This window comes from Orycteropus afer, unplaced genomic scaffold, assembly GCF_000298275.1.
Source record: "Orycteropus afer afer isolate SDZICR_OR568_19922 unplaced genomic scaffold, OryAfe1.0 scaffold00394, whole genome shotgun sequence".
Classification (NCBI taxonomy): domain Eukaryota; kingdom Metazoa; phylum Chordata; class Mammalia; order Tubulidentata; family Orycteropodidae; genus Orycteropus; species Orycteropus afer.
In genome coordinates, this window is record NW_006921981.1 from 1,735,718 (window position 1) to 1,751,495 (window position 15,778).

At 41.4% G+C, this 15,778-nt stretch overlaps 1 protein-coding gene across 1 annotated transcript in view; it reads right to left on the reverse strand.

Annotated features, from left to right (window-relative positions):
• The window catches only part of DSC2 (desmocollin 2), a 40,464-nt gene extending 32,031 nt beyond the window's left edge, over positions 1–8,433 (reverse strand). Inside the window, exon 1 of the mRNA XM_007953443.1 lies at positions 8,365–8,433. Coding sequence (XP_007951634.1) covers positions 8,365–8,433 — 69 coding nt within the window. The remainder of the gene's footprint in view (positions 1–8,364) is intronic.
• Between the last annotated feature and the right edge of the window lie 7,345 nt (positions 8,434–15,778).

Genomic DNA, 15,778 nt, shown 5'->3' on the forward strand with positions numbered 1-15,778 from the left:
CCAGCCTTCTGGTTAGCAGTCAAGTGCTCTAGCCACTATGCTACCAGAGCTCCTGAACATACTGAAATTTAGTTTGCGTCTCTGTGAAACTAAAGTGGATGCTCCTGAAACATTCACATTCTTTTTTTTTTCATAGTTTTGTAAAGGTTTTTGACCAAAAGCAAGATGGCCAATTGTAGGATTTTATCATTTTTACATAGTCTATAAATGTAACTTAAAAGTATACATAAGAACTTTTAGTTATTCAATTTAATTATATATGAAGGATCAGGCAAGGGAGAGATTTGTCTGATTTGGAAATTAGGGATGGGCACACTGAAGAGGTTGTATTTGAATTAGATATTGAAAGATGAGAAGGATTTTCAGAAGCCACATAGTCAAGTGCGAACAGGAGCGGAGGCAGATGACTGCGAGGATTCCAGTTCCAGGAGACTTAAAGAATACGTCCACTTAACTTAGTCAACAAATATTTACTGGTTGCTTGTGAGGTGCTAGGCAATGTTTGAGGCTATAGCAATGAACGAAGTAAATCCTTTGCCTTCACAGAGATTACTTTAAAATAGAGCAGAAAAATAGATAAATAAATAAATGCACAAATGTCACACAGAGCCAAAGCAGAGAGAGGTAAATGTTACCCAAAAATTAAATAAATAATAAAGCAGGGAAAGAGGGTAACAAAGGGGAAAACAAGAGCTTGAATGAAGAGAGGAAGAAAATCAACCCTCTAACGGAGGGAAGAATCTTCCCGGGGGTGTAAAAACCAAAACAAAAGACTCTGGAAGGGAAATTTGCCTGGTGTTTCAGAGGAGCAACAAGAAGGCACAGCGAGGGGAGAACGAGATGAGATGTCAAAGGGTCATCAGACGCTTCACGTTGTTGTTAGGAGCTGTTGAGTCAGTTCTGACTCCTACCAATCCTACGGACAGCAGAAGGAAACACTGCCCAGTATTGCACCATCCTAACAAAAATCACTGCTATCTTTGAGCCCACTCTTGCAGCCACTGTGTCAATCCATAATCCTTGGGTCTAAAAGAGTAAGGAGTGTGCATTTTATTTTAAGTACAACAAAAAGCATCCAAAGATGCGGGAACCAGAGTGTCAATCTGGTGAGCATTTACCTAGGATCACTGTGGGGGCTATGTGGAAACTGACTATAAGGTAGCAATAGTAGAATCAGAGGCCAACTAGAAGGGAGAATCTAGGAAGGATAAAGGTGACATGGAGTAAGATAAGAACAGTGGAGAAGTGAGAAATGGCTGGATTAAGAAAATCTTTGGATATCAGTATCCCGGACATCCATTCCTTCATGCATTCAACAAATATTTACTGAGTGCTGCTACGTACAGGCACAGAACAGTAAGCAAGATCCCTATGCTCAATCCAAGCATCACATATATTTACAATCTCACTATGATAGGAGAAGTACATGGTGTTATCAGAGAGGAGGGCAGGCAGACTAGTTTACCTGGTCTAGAAGCCAGGTGAGTCACCTCAAGAGTGGCTTAAGTTAGCCATTGTCAAGCAGAACGTAATGCTATAGGAGCAACATAGGTGAAGGCCCAGATACCACACCGACAGAAGACACAGATGAAGTGAGTGGACAGAGTTTGAAACGGATTCTGACAAGTAGATGCGGGACACATTCTGAATAGCAGTCATAAAGAATAAAGAAGAAAACCAAAGATTTGTTCTAAGCAAAGAAATTACATGAGATGTTTTATACTTGAGTAATGTAATTCTAGGGAGCTCTGGTAGCATAGTGGCTAAAACACTTGACTGCTAACCAGAAGGCTGGCGGTTCAAACCCACCAGCCACTCCTCGGAAGGAAGGTTGGGCAATCCTACTTCCGTAGTGATACTGCCTCGGAAACCCAAGGAGGGGTCGCTATGAGTCGGGGCCGACTCGATGGCACATAACAACAACAACAGCAACAAGGTAATTCTAATCAATGTAGAGAATGGATAGGAAGAAAACAAACTTTCATGTCCAAAATGGCATGCTATCTTTCAGACAAGCCCCATCCCCACATTAACTAAAAATGATGGATGAAATATTTGTTTTAATACCCTAGAGCATCAAAGAGGTGGCAAACTGGCAAGGACCTGCTAGGCAAAAACTGGAGATAAAGCTGGCACACAGAGTGGGAAAGAGGAACCCAGACATAATTTCTAACCTGAAAAAAAGAAGTGGAATCAAAGCACAGGACCTGCCCAAAGTCTAAGAGAAGATCTTCCCCACTTTAATCCCAAAATGCTATGCCCTCATTGTCAGCCTGAGCCAGAAGTAAACTCACCCTTGCATTTGTAATCCACACTCACTGCACCTACTTGGTCTAGAAACTTCAAACCAGTAATTAGTTTAAAGAAGGCATAGCATGGAAATATTTCTATAATGGCTGAAAGGCATTCAATCAAATTCAACCAATCCATTTTTCAAAAAAATCTTCAAAAAGTAGCCATTGATGAGTACTTCTTTAATAGGATTTTCTATGTAGGAGCTCTGGTAGCATAGTGGCTAAGACGCTTGCCTGCTAACCAGACGGCTGGCGGTTCAAACCCACCAGCCACTCCTCGGAAGGAAGGTTGGGCAATCCTACTTCCGTAGTGATACTGCCTCGGAAACCCAAGGAGGGGTCACTATGAGTCGAGTTTGACTCGACGGCACATAACAACAACAACAACAACAATGTATGATCACAATGTCAATGACAAAGCACTGAAGCCAAGCCCCTCTAAACTCTGAAACAAGATAGACTCTCTAATGTCACCACCGTGGCTAAGACACTTGCCTGCTAACCAGACGGCTGGCGGTTCAAACCCACCAGCCACTCCTCGGAAGGAAGGTTGGGCAATCCTACTTCCGTAGTGATACTGCCTCGGAAACCCAAGGAGGGGTCGCTATGAGTCGGGGCCGACTCGACAGCACATAACAACAACTAACAACAATTGTTAACAATACATTAAACCCACTGCCATTGAGTCAATTTTGACTCATACTCATAGCAACCTTACAGGACCGAGCAGAACTGCCCCAAAGGGTTTCCAAGGCTGTAGATCATTACAGAAACAGATTGTCACATCTTCCTCCCACAGTGAACTTGGTGGATTCAAACCACCGTCTGTCAGTCAGCAGCTAAACACTTAGCCACTGCACCACCAGGGCACCCTGAAGGCATATTAGGCAAAAGAAAGGTATTAGATGCACATGGATTGCTATGGGATGTAAAATAATCTCTATTTGCATTTGAAATGACTATATATGTGGAAAACACAAGCAAATCAATCAACAAATTATTAAAAAACAGATAGTAAGGTAGCAGAAATAACTATTAAAATACAGAAATAATTAATCTTCATACACATAAACAAAAGCAGTTAGACAATATAGAGGAAAAGGAGAGATCATTTTCAAAAGCATTAAAAGATTTCAATGCCAATTTAACAAGAGAAACTTGCAAAGTTTATCTGAGGAAAATCTAAAAACGTTTCTGAGGGAACAAAAATAGACTCAAAGAGAAAGACATACAAGGATCTTAAATAGGAAAAATCAACAGCCTAAAAATATCAACCCTCATTAAGTTAAATGATAAATGTTGTTTGATTCCCTAAAAAATTCCAACAGATTTATTTTTTTTCTGGAACTAGACAAGCTGATTCAAATGGTCATCAGGAAAAAAAATTAAGAATAGATAGGAAAATTATGAAAATGAAGAGCAACAAAAGGATATTGGCCATAGCAGATTTAAAAGCATCCTGTGAAAATAATTAAAACAGTGCAGTGTTGGGTTATGAATACCAGAAATACCAAACTTATTGCAATCTAGTAGATTCTGACTCATAATGACCCTACAGAACAGAATGGAACTGCCCCCCAGGGTTTCCAAGCCTGTAAATATTTCTGGAAGCCAATAGCTATAACGTCCTACAGTGGAGCAGCTGGTGGTTTTGAACCACTGACCTTTCAGTTAGCAGCCAAGAGCTTTAATTACTGTGCCACCAGGGCTCCCTGGGTTATGAATAGACAGAAATTAATAACTGTATAATAAACATTTATGCATACAAAGCAGCCCTGGTGGCACAATGGTTCAGCACTGAGCTGCTAACTGAAAGGTTGATGGTTAGAACTTACCAGCTGCTCCACAGGAGAAAAGACTGAGTGATGTGCTTCCATGAAGATTACAACCTAGAAAACAAGTCTGTTCTGTCCTCTAGAGTCCCGATGAGTTGGACTCACCTCAATGGCACAAAACAACTGAAAACCGTTCTATGACAGATCACATCACTGAAGATACGTATGGCATTTGGACTACCTGAGCTAGGCAGACATTTCACAAAAGATAAAGTTGAATCCATACATCAAGCAGAAAACCACAGAAAAACTCCAAACAAATCAAAGAGCTAAATTTAAAATATGATGCCATACAGATAACAGATAAAAACATGGTTAATTCCTATATAAATATGGCAAACAGGCCTAACTATGAATAGACTTTCAAATGCCAATTTACTAAAATTGAGAAAATCTATTACATATTTTTTAAAAATACACACTTCAAAGCAAAATAAAACAATACAAAACCACCATAAACAAAGTTCAAATATAATTGATTAAAAAAAAAAACTCACTGCCATCGAGTCAGTTTCGACTCATAGCAACCCCTCCTTGGGTTTCTGAGGCAGTATCTCTACATCACCCAATCTTCCTTCCGAGGAGTGGCTGGTGGGTTTGAACCACCAGCCTTCTGGTCAGCAGTCAAATGCCTTAGGCACTAGACCACCAGAGCTCCCATAATTGATAAGCAGGGAAAAATATTTGCAGTTACTCTTTTAAAGGGCTAGTCTCTGCAATATACTGAGTTCTTATAAATCAAGAAGAAATCCAATAACCCAATGAACATGAATAATTCACGTTAAAAATAATAAAAACAGCCCTTAAAAACATAATTATGTCACCTTCACTTATAATAAGAAAATGTGAATGAAAAACAACATTGAAATGTCATGTCTCATTGGCAAGCATTCAAAAATTTAACAGCACACCCTGTAGGCAAGAATATGGACCCATAAATTGTTGGCGTGAGTACAAAAAATTACTATCTTAATGGAGGAGGCACTGACAAGATCTACAAAATTTAAAGGCATTTATACTTTGACTGGTAATCTCACTTCTGACAACCTATCCCATTAATACATTAGATCATATATAAAATGACATATACATCACATTGCTATTCATTGCAACACTATTCATAGTAATATGAGGTGTTAGCAGAGGGGACGGACAGAAGAAAAAAATGCATGAGATATTTCTGATGGTTGACATTATGATAGATTGGGGCAGGAGGGAAGGGGAGAGCAGTGAAGAAGGAATAGCAAAAAGCCTCCGGGCTTCCTACATGAAGAACAAGGTGTACGACAATGTCAGTTATTGAAATACAGGACACTAAAATAAAGGCAATATTGTCTGGGAAGATAATGAATGCTGAGTAACACATGATAGTAGGTAGATACAAAGGCCCATTGCTCAATATAGACATCTGGGCTAGCAATGTAAATTTAGGCTATGCTGGCATATAAATGACATTTTAAGCTATAAAAGTGGATGAGATGGCTCAAGGGACGGGTGTGAAGTTCAAAGGACACAGTGTAGAACAGGGTCCTAAGGAACATCAACATTCAAGAAGGTAGGAAAAGAACTATATGTGAAATCTAATTCTGAGTGGTCAGGGAGGTCAAAACACAATGTTGTTGTTGTTGTTGTTGTTGTGTGCCCTCCAAGCAAAAGACAATAGCAGGAGTGAATTTCAAAAATAAGGGTGTAACCTACAAGGTGGAATTGTATAAGAAACAAAGGGCTATGTGGATTGAGCAATGGAGATCCTTGATGACTTTAGGGAGAAGCCAGAGCACAGGTGGTTAAGACCTGTGAGGTGAGGCAGTATTGGGAAGTGGGATGAAGCGAATTTGTAGAATGGTGAAGGATTGCTTGGATGTATGGAAGAGGAAATGTAAAGGTGATTTGTTATTTTTTGGTCCTCCAAAAGACTTTTTTTTTTTTTTTTACTTAATAATACCTTACACTTAAATAGTGTTTGCACATTTATGACACTGGAGGCCAGCTCACAACCACAACAATCATCTCAGGCAGGCAGGGCTTTGCACAGGTATGCATAAGAGAACCAGAACACCTGGAGGAACTCTTGCCAGGTCTTCCAGGTAGAAAATAGCACAAGGGGAGCAGCTATGGCCAGAGTTCCTTTGCTTGCTACTGGTCTATCAAGCTATGCAGCTAAGGAAGACCAAAGAACGGGGCTTATTCCATTTCAGTTTATTCAACTATACCTGGCCTTCTTCTAGAAGGCATCTGAGATGACACACTTTAAGTTTTGTTTGTTATTATGAAGGGTGAGTCCCTGGGTACCTGAGGTACCTCAGAAGAAAGACCTTGCCATCTCCTTCTGAAAAATCAGCCATTGAACACAAAACACAGCTGTACTCTGACATTCATTAAAAAAAAAAAAAAAACCTCACTGCCCTTGAGTGAGATCTGACTCACAGTGACCCCTCCTGGGGTTTCAGAGGCAGTATGGCTACAGAAGTAGATTTCCCAACCTTCCTTCCCAGGAGTGGCTGGTGGGTTTGAGCCACCAGCCTTCTGGTAAGCAGTCAAATGCCTTAGGCACTATGTCTGGCATACATAGGGTTGCCACCAATCAGGTTGATTGGAAGACAGCTGGTTTGGTTTGCTATGTGCAGCACCATGTTATTTTTGCATGTGGTTAAGAACACCTTTTCCTTCAGTGAATAATGGCCAATGGTTTTTTTTAAAACAAATGGTGAGTTTACTAGTAGTTATCTAACTAGAATTCCTTTCTTGTTATCAACAACATGGGGAGGCCATTATTTATTTCATTCTAAGTTTCCTCAACTGTAAAATATTAACGTGTGCACCTGCCCCTTTCTATTGTCACTGGAGATTTTGTTAACGGCTTGAAGTCTATTGAATCTTTGGAAAAGACATGCTAATTACCACTAATAATAATAACCACAATTTTATTACAGCACTTTTTTTTACAGTACTTAAATTTTTAAGGAATTGACTGTAAAATGAAATTGGCAAAAAAAAAAAAAAGGCAATTATCGGAACTATTTCACCTTCCCCTGTTCCACCATCGCCACTTCAAGTTGCTGGACAGCAGATTCTGTCTGCCCAGGGACCAGTGCCCTGCAAGACCACGTCTAGGTCTTCCACCCCTCAGTGCGCACCTCCCGCCCTGAGAGCGCAAGGTACTGCGCAGCCTCTTCTCCATACCCCCGTGCTCTCTCCCCAGGGCTGTTCCCTGAGTTCTCTCATTGTCCTTCAGGGGTGACTTGAGCCTCAGGGCTGGAAGCTCAGCTTGGAAGATCACTATCGAGTTGAGCACCTGGTCTGTTTAACTTTTCTCAGGAAACCCAGAAAGTACAATCTGGGCACCTTTGATACTAAACTCCCCTCTGGAGCTGCTCCCCGCCACGGGCTCCTGCACCTTCTCGACTCCCTCAGTGATCTATTCCGCCTGGGAAAGGGGTTGTTGCACCCTAAATAAGGCCACACCTTTTCGAAAGATCCCAGCTCCGGAAATGGACAAACCTGGTAGGGTCTTCGCTGTCGTGTTCTTTAAAGTGGGAGAGAAACTAGGGCCCTGGGAGAGGGGGCTGGCTGGTTTATGATAAGAGAAGGGGAAAATCCAGATGCCAAGATATCGGGACTGTGTTTTCCCCAAAGATTTAGGAAACGGACACCTCAGATGCGGACAAAACAATGGAAACACTACAAAGGGTCACCGACCATCCCCCTTGGCGCAGAAAACCTAAACACTCCCAAACTTCTACACACACACACACACACACACACACACCAAGGGCAATTCACGAAAGGCTTGTAGTCCTCTCTTTAACCCAAGGGCACGCACTTTACATCCAGATGGCCTAGCGGCTCCCCTTTCCGTGGCCTGAACAGGACCTGAAGCAAAAGTCTGACTGCAAATTCCCCAGGAATTGGTGACTTGCGCCAAAGAATACAGCTTCACAGCTTGTATCCAGAGGCCACGGTTCTGGATGGGCGTTTGCAATTCATGCCTCTTATCTGCCTGCGCTGATTGTATCTACCAAAGACACCCTACCCCGCCCCTTCTAGTTCCCGGCGCCCAGGTCTGCTTTCTATCGGTCCTTCCCCACCCCCAATCAACTCCAATTTTTCAGCTATTCCCAAGGCCCAAGAACCCCAGTTTTCACCCTTTCTCTCCAATCGACTGAACGTGGTGGCTAGGCGGTTGCCTGCGCCTGCACCCTCCCCAGGAACCGCTGACCACAGCAGCCACTCACTGTGAGGCTCAGCAGAAGCTGCCGGCAGAGAACTCCGCCCGGGGAGCTCCGGGGTCTGGCCGCCGCCATGGGAGAAGGCTACGGGTCAGGTCGCCGGCGGACGCTCGGGCACACCACCAAGTGGGAGGGCTCGGCTGGGAGAGGTGGCGGGCGGGCGCGCTGGGCCCGCTGCGGAGGAGGAGTGCGAGGCGAAGAGGTGGAGCGCGGAGAGGCGCTTTTCTTCTGGGTTTTTCTGAGGCTCCTGTGTCTCTCCCAAGGGGCTTTTCCTCTGGCCGAGGGTGCGGCTCGAGAGGCGTCTGAAAGGCACTGAGCTGCCCCTCCTTCTTATTTTCTTAAGTCTTCATTTCTCCAAGAAAGCAACAAGTGGGAACTCCCTTTCGCCACCACCCGTGTTACTTGCGCTAGGTGTTTCTCACCAGCGGACGCCACCTATATTTCCCGTGTCACCACCACCCCCCCACCCCGCCTGCAAGGATTAAGAGCCGGCCCTACCCTGCAGACGCCCTGACTGTACAAAGACTCACTCTCGGAGCGCGACGAGAAGGGGTGCGGACCCCTCGCGCTCCCCGGCCCGGCTCCGCCCAGCCGGCTACCCTGTCGGTCTTTCTAGGGTTGCAGCTGCCTGCAGCCGCGGTCCCTGCGGGGGGCCAGTTGCAGACCCAACTGGACCGCGCGAGAGCTGTAGTCTTATGTCACAGCTGCCTATGTATGGCCTACCTGCTAGAGGGTTATTTCCAGGGGAATTATTATACACTCTTCACTGGGTACTACAGACATCCAAGAGCAGGTTACAGAGCTGTAGCACACCTTTCTTTGGGATGCTGATTTTTTTTTTTTTTTTAAGAGATCTAATAGCAATATGAAAATGATACAGGAAGATAACTTAAGAACAATCAACCAATCTTTTTTTTTTTTTTTTTCCAAAAAGGAAGAAGATGAAGATTATGGGAAAATAATAAAACAAATGGCAATTTAGTACAGCAAATGAACATTTTGGGGTCCTAGAAACTCAAAGCACTGTCATCGAGTCGGCCCCGACTCATAGCGACCCCTCCTTGGGTTTCCAAAGCGGTATCACTGCAGAAGTAGATTGCCCAACCTTCCTTCCTAGGAGTGCCTGGTGGGTTTGAACCTCCAGCCTTCTGATTAGCAGTCGAATGGGCTAAATGGGCCATTCAATTTCTCCAAGAACTTTTGTCATTTAAGGTGAATTTTAACCTCTTATAATTTAACTGCTGAATTAGACTCCTGAACATCTCCTACTGGAAATCTCTCCCTTTCTTGACTCCTACTCCAAGGCCAGACTTTATGTGAGAAAATAAAAAGAATAGGATAATTTACATTTTTTTTTTTGAAATATACTTAGTCTGAATAAATGGTTGCAGCACTAGTCTGAATAAATGGTTGCAGCACTTAACGTGGGAAAGTTAAAATATAAATGTGGTACGTTTTCAGCTCTTCAGAAAACAATGATCTGGCCATCTGACTCACCCTCCTGCACTTTTCTCAATTACTGACTTAAGCCCGGTAGATCTGACCACAAAGGAGAAAATTGTCTGTTCCATTTTGTTTGGTTTAAATCTGTTCAGTGATGTTTGGAGAAACCTGTTTGGAAAGCTAACCATGACACTCACACTACTACTTCAGCTCTTGCAAACCTTTCCCATCTTAATACCATTAAACAAAGAGACAAAATTATTTTGATATTGACATATATTAAAATCTCAAATTAATGCCAAACAGTACATACATGCCTTATTTTCTATGTCTTAGTCCCATACCCTATCTTATTAGTGAATACCATGTAATGAACTGTCTTCTTGTTTCCATGTCCATAAAATTATCATTGAAGCTTTGCTAGTAAAATAAACCGGGGCCATTTGCATAAGATCATAGTTGACATCCTTCTATTTCCACATTTTTTTAACCTCATGTTTTTCCAGCAATGATTAAGAGCTGGACTCTTTCATAAACACACCTCATCCTAATAATGATGAAATCATGATCTCCACCGTGAAGCTTTTCAGATGACAGAGAAGCCAGCTAGTTTCAGGTTCTAAAGATCGACTCAGACTGCTATCACAGCTCTAGACAATAGGCCATTCCCAAATTCTTGCTTCCCTTTGACCTCTAATGCCTTAAGGGTGGCTTGTGTTTTTCCTCATTCCAGAAAAGGGTGGAAGAGCAATTTGAAAGGAATTCATCATAGATACTTACTTTGATCTTTCAACTAGACAATTGATTAAGACTGTTGAAAATGATTATTTTTGTTTCATCATGAGAAAATTTCAAACAAATGAAATACAAACTACTTACTCTTAAAGAAAGCTCAGTTTATTTGTTGTTGAAATGGATTCCTCCATTAAAAAAGTTTTGAAGGGACAGGCATACATTTGAGAAGACAATGAAATGTATATATATTTTATTTGTATTCATATAAATACATATAAGTGTAAGTGTTTTTTGTTTGCTTTCTTTTGTTTTTAAGAATGCTTTTTGGCCATGAAGATAGTTCTGTTGATTTGAACTGGTTTTCCCTTGTGCTATAGTAAAAGGTGGGAGCTCTGGTAGCATAGTGGCTAAGACACTTGCCTGCTAACCAGACGGCTGGCGGTTCAAACCCACCAGCCACTCCTCGGAAGGGAGGTTGGGCAATCCTACTTCCGTAGTGATACTGCCTCGGAAACCCAAGGAGGGGTCGCTATGAGTCGGGGCCGACTCGACGGCACATAACAACAACAACAACAACATAGTAAAAGGTAAGGTGCTCTGATGGTATAGTGGGTAACACATTTGGCTGCTAAGCACAAGGTTGGTGGTTCAAATCCACGAGCTTATCCATGGGAGGAAGATGAGGCAATCTACTTCTGTAAGATTTAGAGTCCTGGGAACCCAATAGCGGTCACTATGAGTTGGAATCTACTAGCTAGCAGTCAGTTTGGTTTTTTATTTTTTGGTTTGGTAGTTAAAGGTGTCTTGCACCAAGAGGAAGAAATGACTTCATTGCTGTCTTAGGCTGCTCAAGTAACCTTGCAAGATCATTGAAATAATACTGGATGCTGCCTCAGGTACATTCCACATCTAGAATTAAACTATTTAGACTTCTGATAACAGATATTTGAGATACTGGCTGTAAATGAGTCCTTTCAGAGTGACCATACATCAAAGCCGAACGGCCCTTACAGAGACAATCTACAACCCAAGGCCCGTGGGCCAAATCTACCCTGCTAGCCTCACAATTTGCTAACCTCAGAAGTATATTAAACTAAGCACATAAAAATCAAGAAATAATTCCACTGACTCACTGATGTGTATGTACATTGAGAAGGCTCTTCCTGAGGTTTGTGATTCCTGCCAGTCTTCCCACTGCTGGAGCCTGAGCAGTAAGGACACCACAATGGACATGTGTAACATTGTTGGCTGGATTTGCCAAAGGGCTGTCAGTTTTAAACACTGTTGCATACATGGGAAGTCACTGAAAGATCTGAAGTAGTGAAATGATGAAGTCAAACATAGAAAACTTCCTTTCAATAGCGCCAAGAAGAGTCTGGAGGTATGGATGCCAGTTAGAAGACCACAGCCTATGTTTGGTCAAGAATCACTGAAGCCTGGAATTATGTTGTTAGTGGGAGGTTAGATGGGGGAGGTGGAGTCAAGCATATCTAATGGACAAAAGCAAGCAGGACTGGAGGATGAACCAACCCAATCATCCCCCAAACATTTACTGGGCCAGATCTCTTATCAGTGTTACTAGGCTCCCTGCTCTTGCCCCACCCAGTCTCAGCAGAGTGAACATTCAAAGAAACAGTCAAGAGAAACAAAAACCTGTTCAAGAACTTCAAATCTTCCCTAGCCTCTTCTGAACATATCCTTAATATATGGCAATCATCTTTAAAACCCTTTCTTCCGGTGTCTTACCTTCTCAATATCCTTTACATAGTTTGATACTACTTCTTGAAAATTTTAGATGTATCTCTTTCTTACTTCCCACTTTCTATTTCTCAACAATAAAGCAACAAAATAAAATAAAATAAAAACCACATTTCCTCTGCACTTTTCTCATCCCACTTTTCTTCTATTCATTGTCTTTCATTCCAATAGTAAGTTTCACTAGCTTATTTTTGATTAGCTTGACTTTCCTAACAGTCTCTTAGAGTAAGAATAGGGAGTGATACAGGATGGGGATCGAAAGAAAAAGCTATAACGGATTGGCTTTATTGAGCAGAAGAAAGAAACAATGTTTTGAATATTTATCCAGAAATTAATAATAATAATAATAATAGTCACTCAGATAGAAAACTAAGTAAAAGGTGTTTTTGGCCCTATATGAATTTCCAGTATTTCAGGGTAAATTAGAACAGATATTGAGAGTAACAGAAAGGAGAGCATCAGGTCTGTCCTTTATTTCCAACATTGAGATGGGAAGTATCTGCCTGGAACTCCCAGAACTACTTCAAGTTCAAAATGTCCGAATCTGAAGCCATATCTTTCCGTAACAAAACTACGTTTTTGCTTTTGTCTTCTTCACTGTTAACAGTTTTATGATCTCCTCGACGAAGAACTCATCTTAGACACCCTCTCTCTGCCTCACCCTTACATGTAATCAATCTTTGGTATCATTGCTGTTTCCAGTCCCACATCTGTCATCTGGGCCATCATAATTGGTCTTCCAGCTTTACAACCCCTCCAGCCCATCCTCCACAGCAGTCCTTTGCAAACAGTGTCCTTTGGAACTCCAGTGTTTCTTGTTTGTTTGTACTGTTTTGGTTTTAACTGGTTTTTTTGGAGTCCTTACTCCCATTTAAACTGGAGTGCCTCCTTTCACATTGCCTGTGGCATGTTCCCTGACTTCCCCATGCAGGGGAAAGAGCTTTATCTTTTGTATGCACACAAGTTTTGGTGTATGCCTTTGATATTACAACCTATCAAAGTTTTTTAATTATTAGATTTTTAGATCAGATTTCACTGGGGTGCATTTTCTACTTGTTCCATGCTTAGATAATTGCAAAACTTGGGCTTTGATGTAGCAAATGTTTGGCACAAACAATTACGTGCTTGGCTACAAACTAAAAGATTGTTGATTTGAAACCTCACAGAGGTGCCATGGAAGAAAGTCCTGATAATCTAGTTCTGAAAGCTCACAACTATCGAAAACCCTAAGGAACACAGTTCTATCATATTTTTATGTAAGTAACAAGCCTGTTGTACACTGTTCTGTCAACAGCACAACCTTTCATGTATTATGGTCTGGTGGCATAGTGCCTAAGGCACTTGACTGCTAACCAGAAGGCTGGTGGTTCAAACCCTTCAGCCACTCCTTGGAAGGAAGGTTGGGCAGTCGACTTCTGTAATGATACTGTCTCAGAAACCCAAGGAGAGGTCACTATGAGTCAGATCCAACTCAACAGCAGTGAGTTTGGTTTGGTTTTTTATGTTACTCACATATGTGTGTTACTGGCAAAAAATACAGTAATTTTAACACACTTAGAGTCACAATGAGTCAGAATGACTTCAATGATAACTGATTTTGTTTTTAACAATTGGGTGGATGATATTGTTAGTAAAAAAGATTGTTAGCAGGAGAAAGTGCTTGCTTGTGGGAGAGTTCATTAATTTGCTTTTAAACATACTGAGTACGAGATTGCTACAGATCATGGAGATGAACACAATACGAAAGAATATGGGTGTACAATTCAAAAGAAAAATCTGATATAGTAATGAAAACCTGGTTAGCTGAGTTCATAACCAAAGAAGTACACCTGCTCCACAATTCTAGATATAGTAAAACATAAAACCAGGGTGAAACAAACCATTATGCAACTAACAAATAATGATTGTCATTGTTGTTATTTGCCATCAAGTTGGACCCAACTCACAGTGACCCCTCTGGGTTTCTGAGGCAGTATCACTACGGAAATAGATTGCCCAACCTTCCCTCTGAGGAGTGGCTGGTGGGTTCGAACCACCAGCCTTCTGGTTAGCAGTCAAGTGCCTTAGCCACTACACTACCAGAGCTCCTACAAATAATGATAACAAATTCAAAATGTCTAGGAAACAACAGACAACTTCAAAAAAAAAAAAAAGAATAAGATAGTAGAAACAAATGCCAAAGCTAAAAAAATTAGTATATCTTCCCAAAGAAGAACAAGCAATAGCAATCTACTTCCATAGTAATATTGCCTCGGAAACCCAAGGAGAGGTCGCTATGTGTCAGGGCCGACTCGATGGCACATAACAACAACAACAACACATAATTCTTGGTTGGCAGTTCTTTTCCTTCAAGGTTTTGTATATATCATCCCGTTAACCTTCTTGCCTGCATGGTTTCTGCTGAGAAATCAGAGCTTAGCCTTATTGGTTGTCTTTTGTAGGTGACATTTCTTTTTTTCCCAAGCTTCTCCCAAGATTCTTTATTTGTCTTTGATTTTGAAAAGTTTGATTATGATATGTTTTGGTGACTTCCTCTTGGGATCTATCCTGTATGGGGTCTGTTGAGCTGTTGAGCTTCTTGGATGGGTATCTTTTTTTCCTTCATGATATGGGGAAATTTTCTGTTAGCAGGGTTTTGACAAATTTCACAGTGCCCCCTCCCCATTCTGGTATTCCAATCAGGTGTATGTTGTTTCTTTTCATGTCATCCTATATAACTCTTACTGTTGTTATGTGCTGTCGAGTCAGACCCGACTCATAGCGACCCCTCCTTGGGTTTTCAAGGCGATATCACTGTGGAAGTAGATTGCCCAACCTTTCTTCCAAGGAGTGGCTGGTGGGTTTGAACTGTCAGCCTTCTGGTTAGCAGCAGTCATGCCTTAGGCACTATGCTACCAGAGCTCCTCAAGAATTATGTATCTATCCAAATATGAGGGTGAAATCAAGACATTCCCAGACAAATAGAAATTAAGGAAATTTGTGAAAACAAGACCAACCCTACAAGAAATGCTAAAGGGAGTCCTTCCAATTGAGAACCCACAACAGAGAACAACAAATTGAAATCAAGATATTTGACACCACCACCTAGAAATCAAACCAGAAAAAGATTCTCAAAATAAGCTCACAAAAAAATATACATAGAAAGAAAAGGGAGTCAATCTGCAGACAACATCAGCAACAAAGCAAATAAAGGGAATAAAAGTTTTAATTACAAAACTTACAAACGGAGAGGAAGACAGAGTAATGTCTTTTTAGAACAGACTGTTCTAAACTTAGGGAGATAAAAATTTATTTTAGGGTAACAGCAAAGAAAATTAACAATCTTTCTAACCACACTAAGAAAGAAGAAAATCACAAGGGCTTAGTAAGCACAGAATCAACAATAATGAAAAAAAAAAAAAAAGCAAAATCACTTGATAACAAAATGAACTCAGCACAGAAAAATATTTGGAACAAAGAGATCACCAACACCACAACAAAAAAC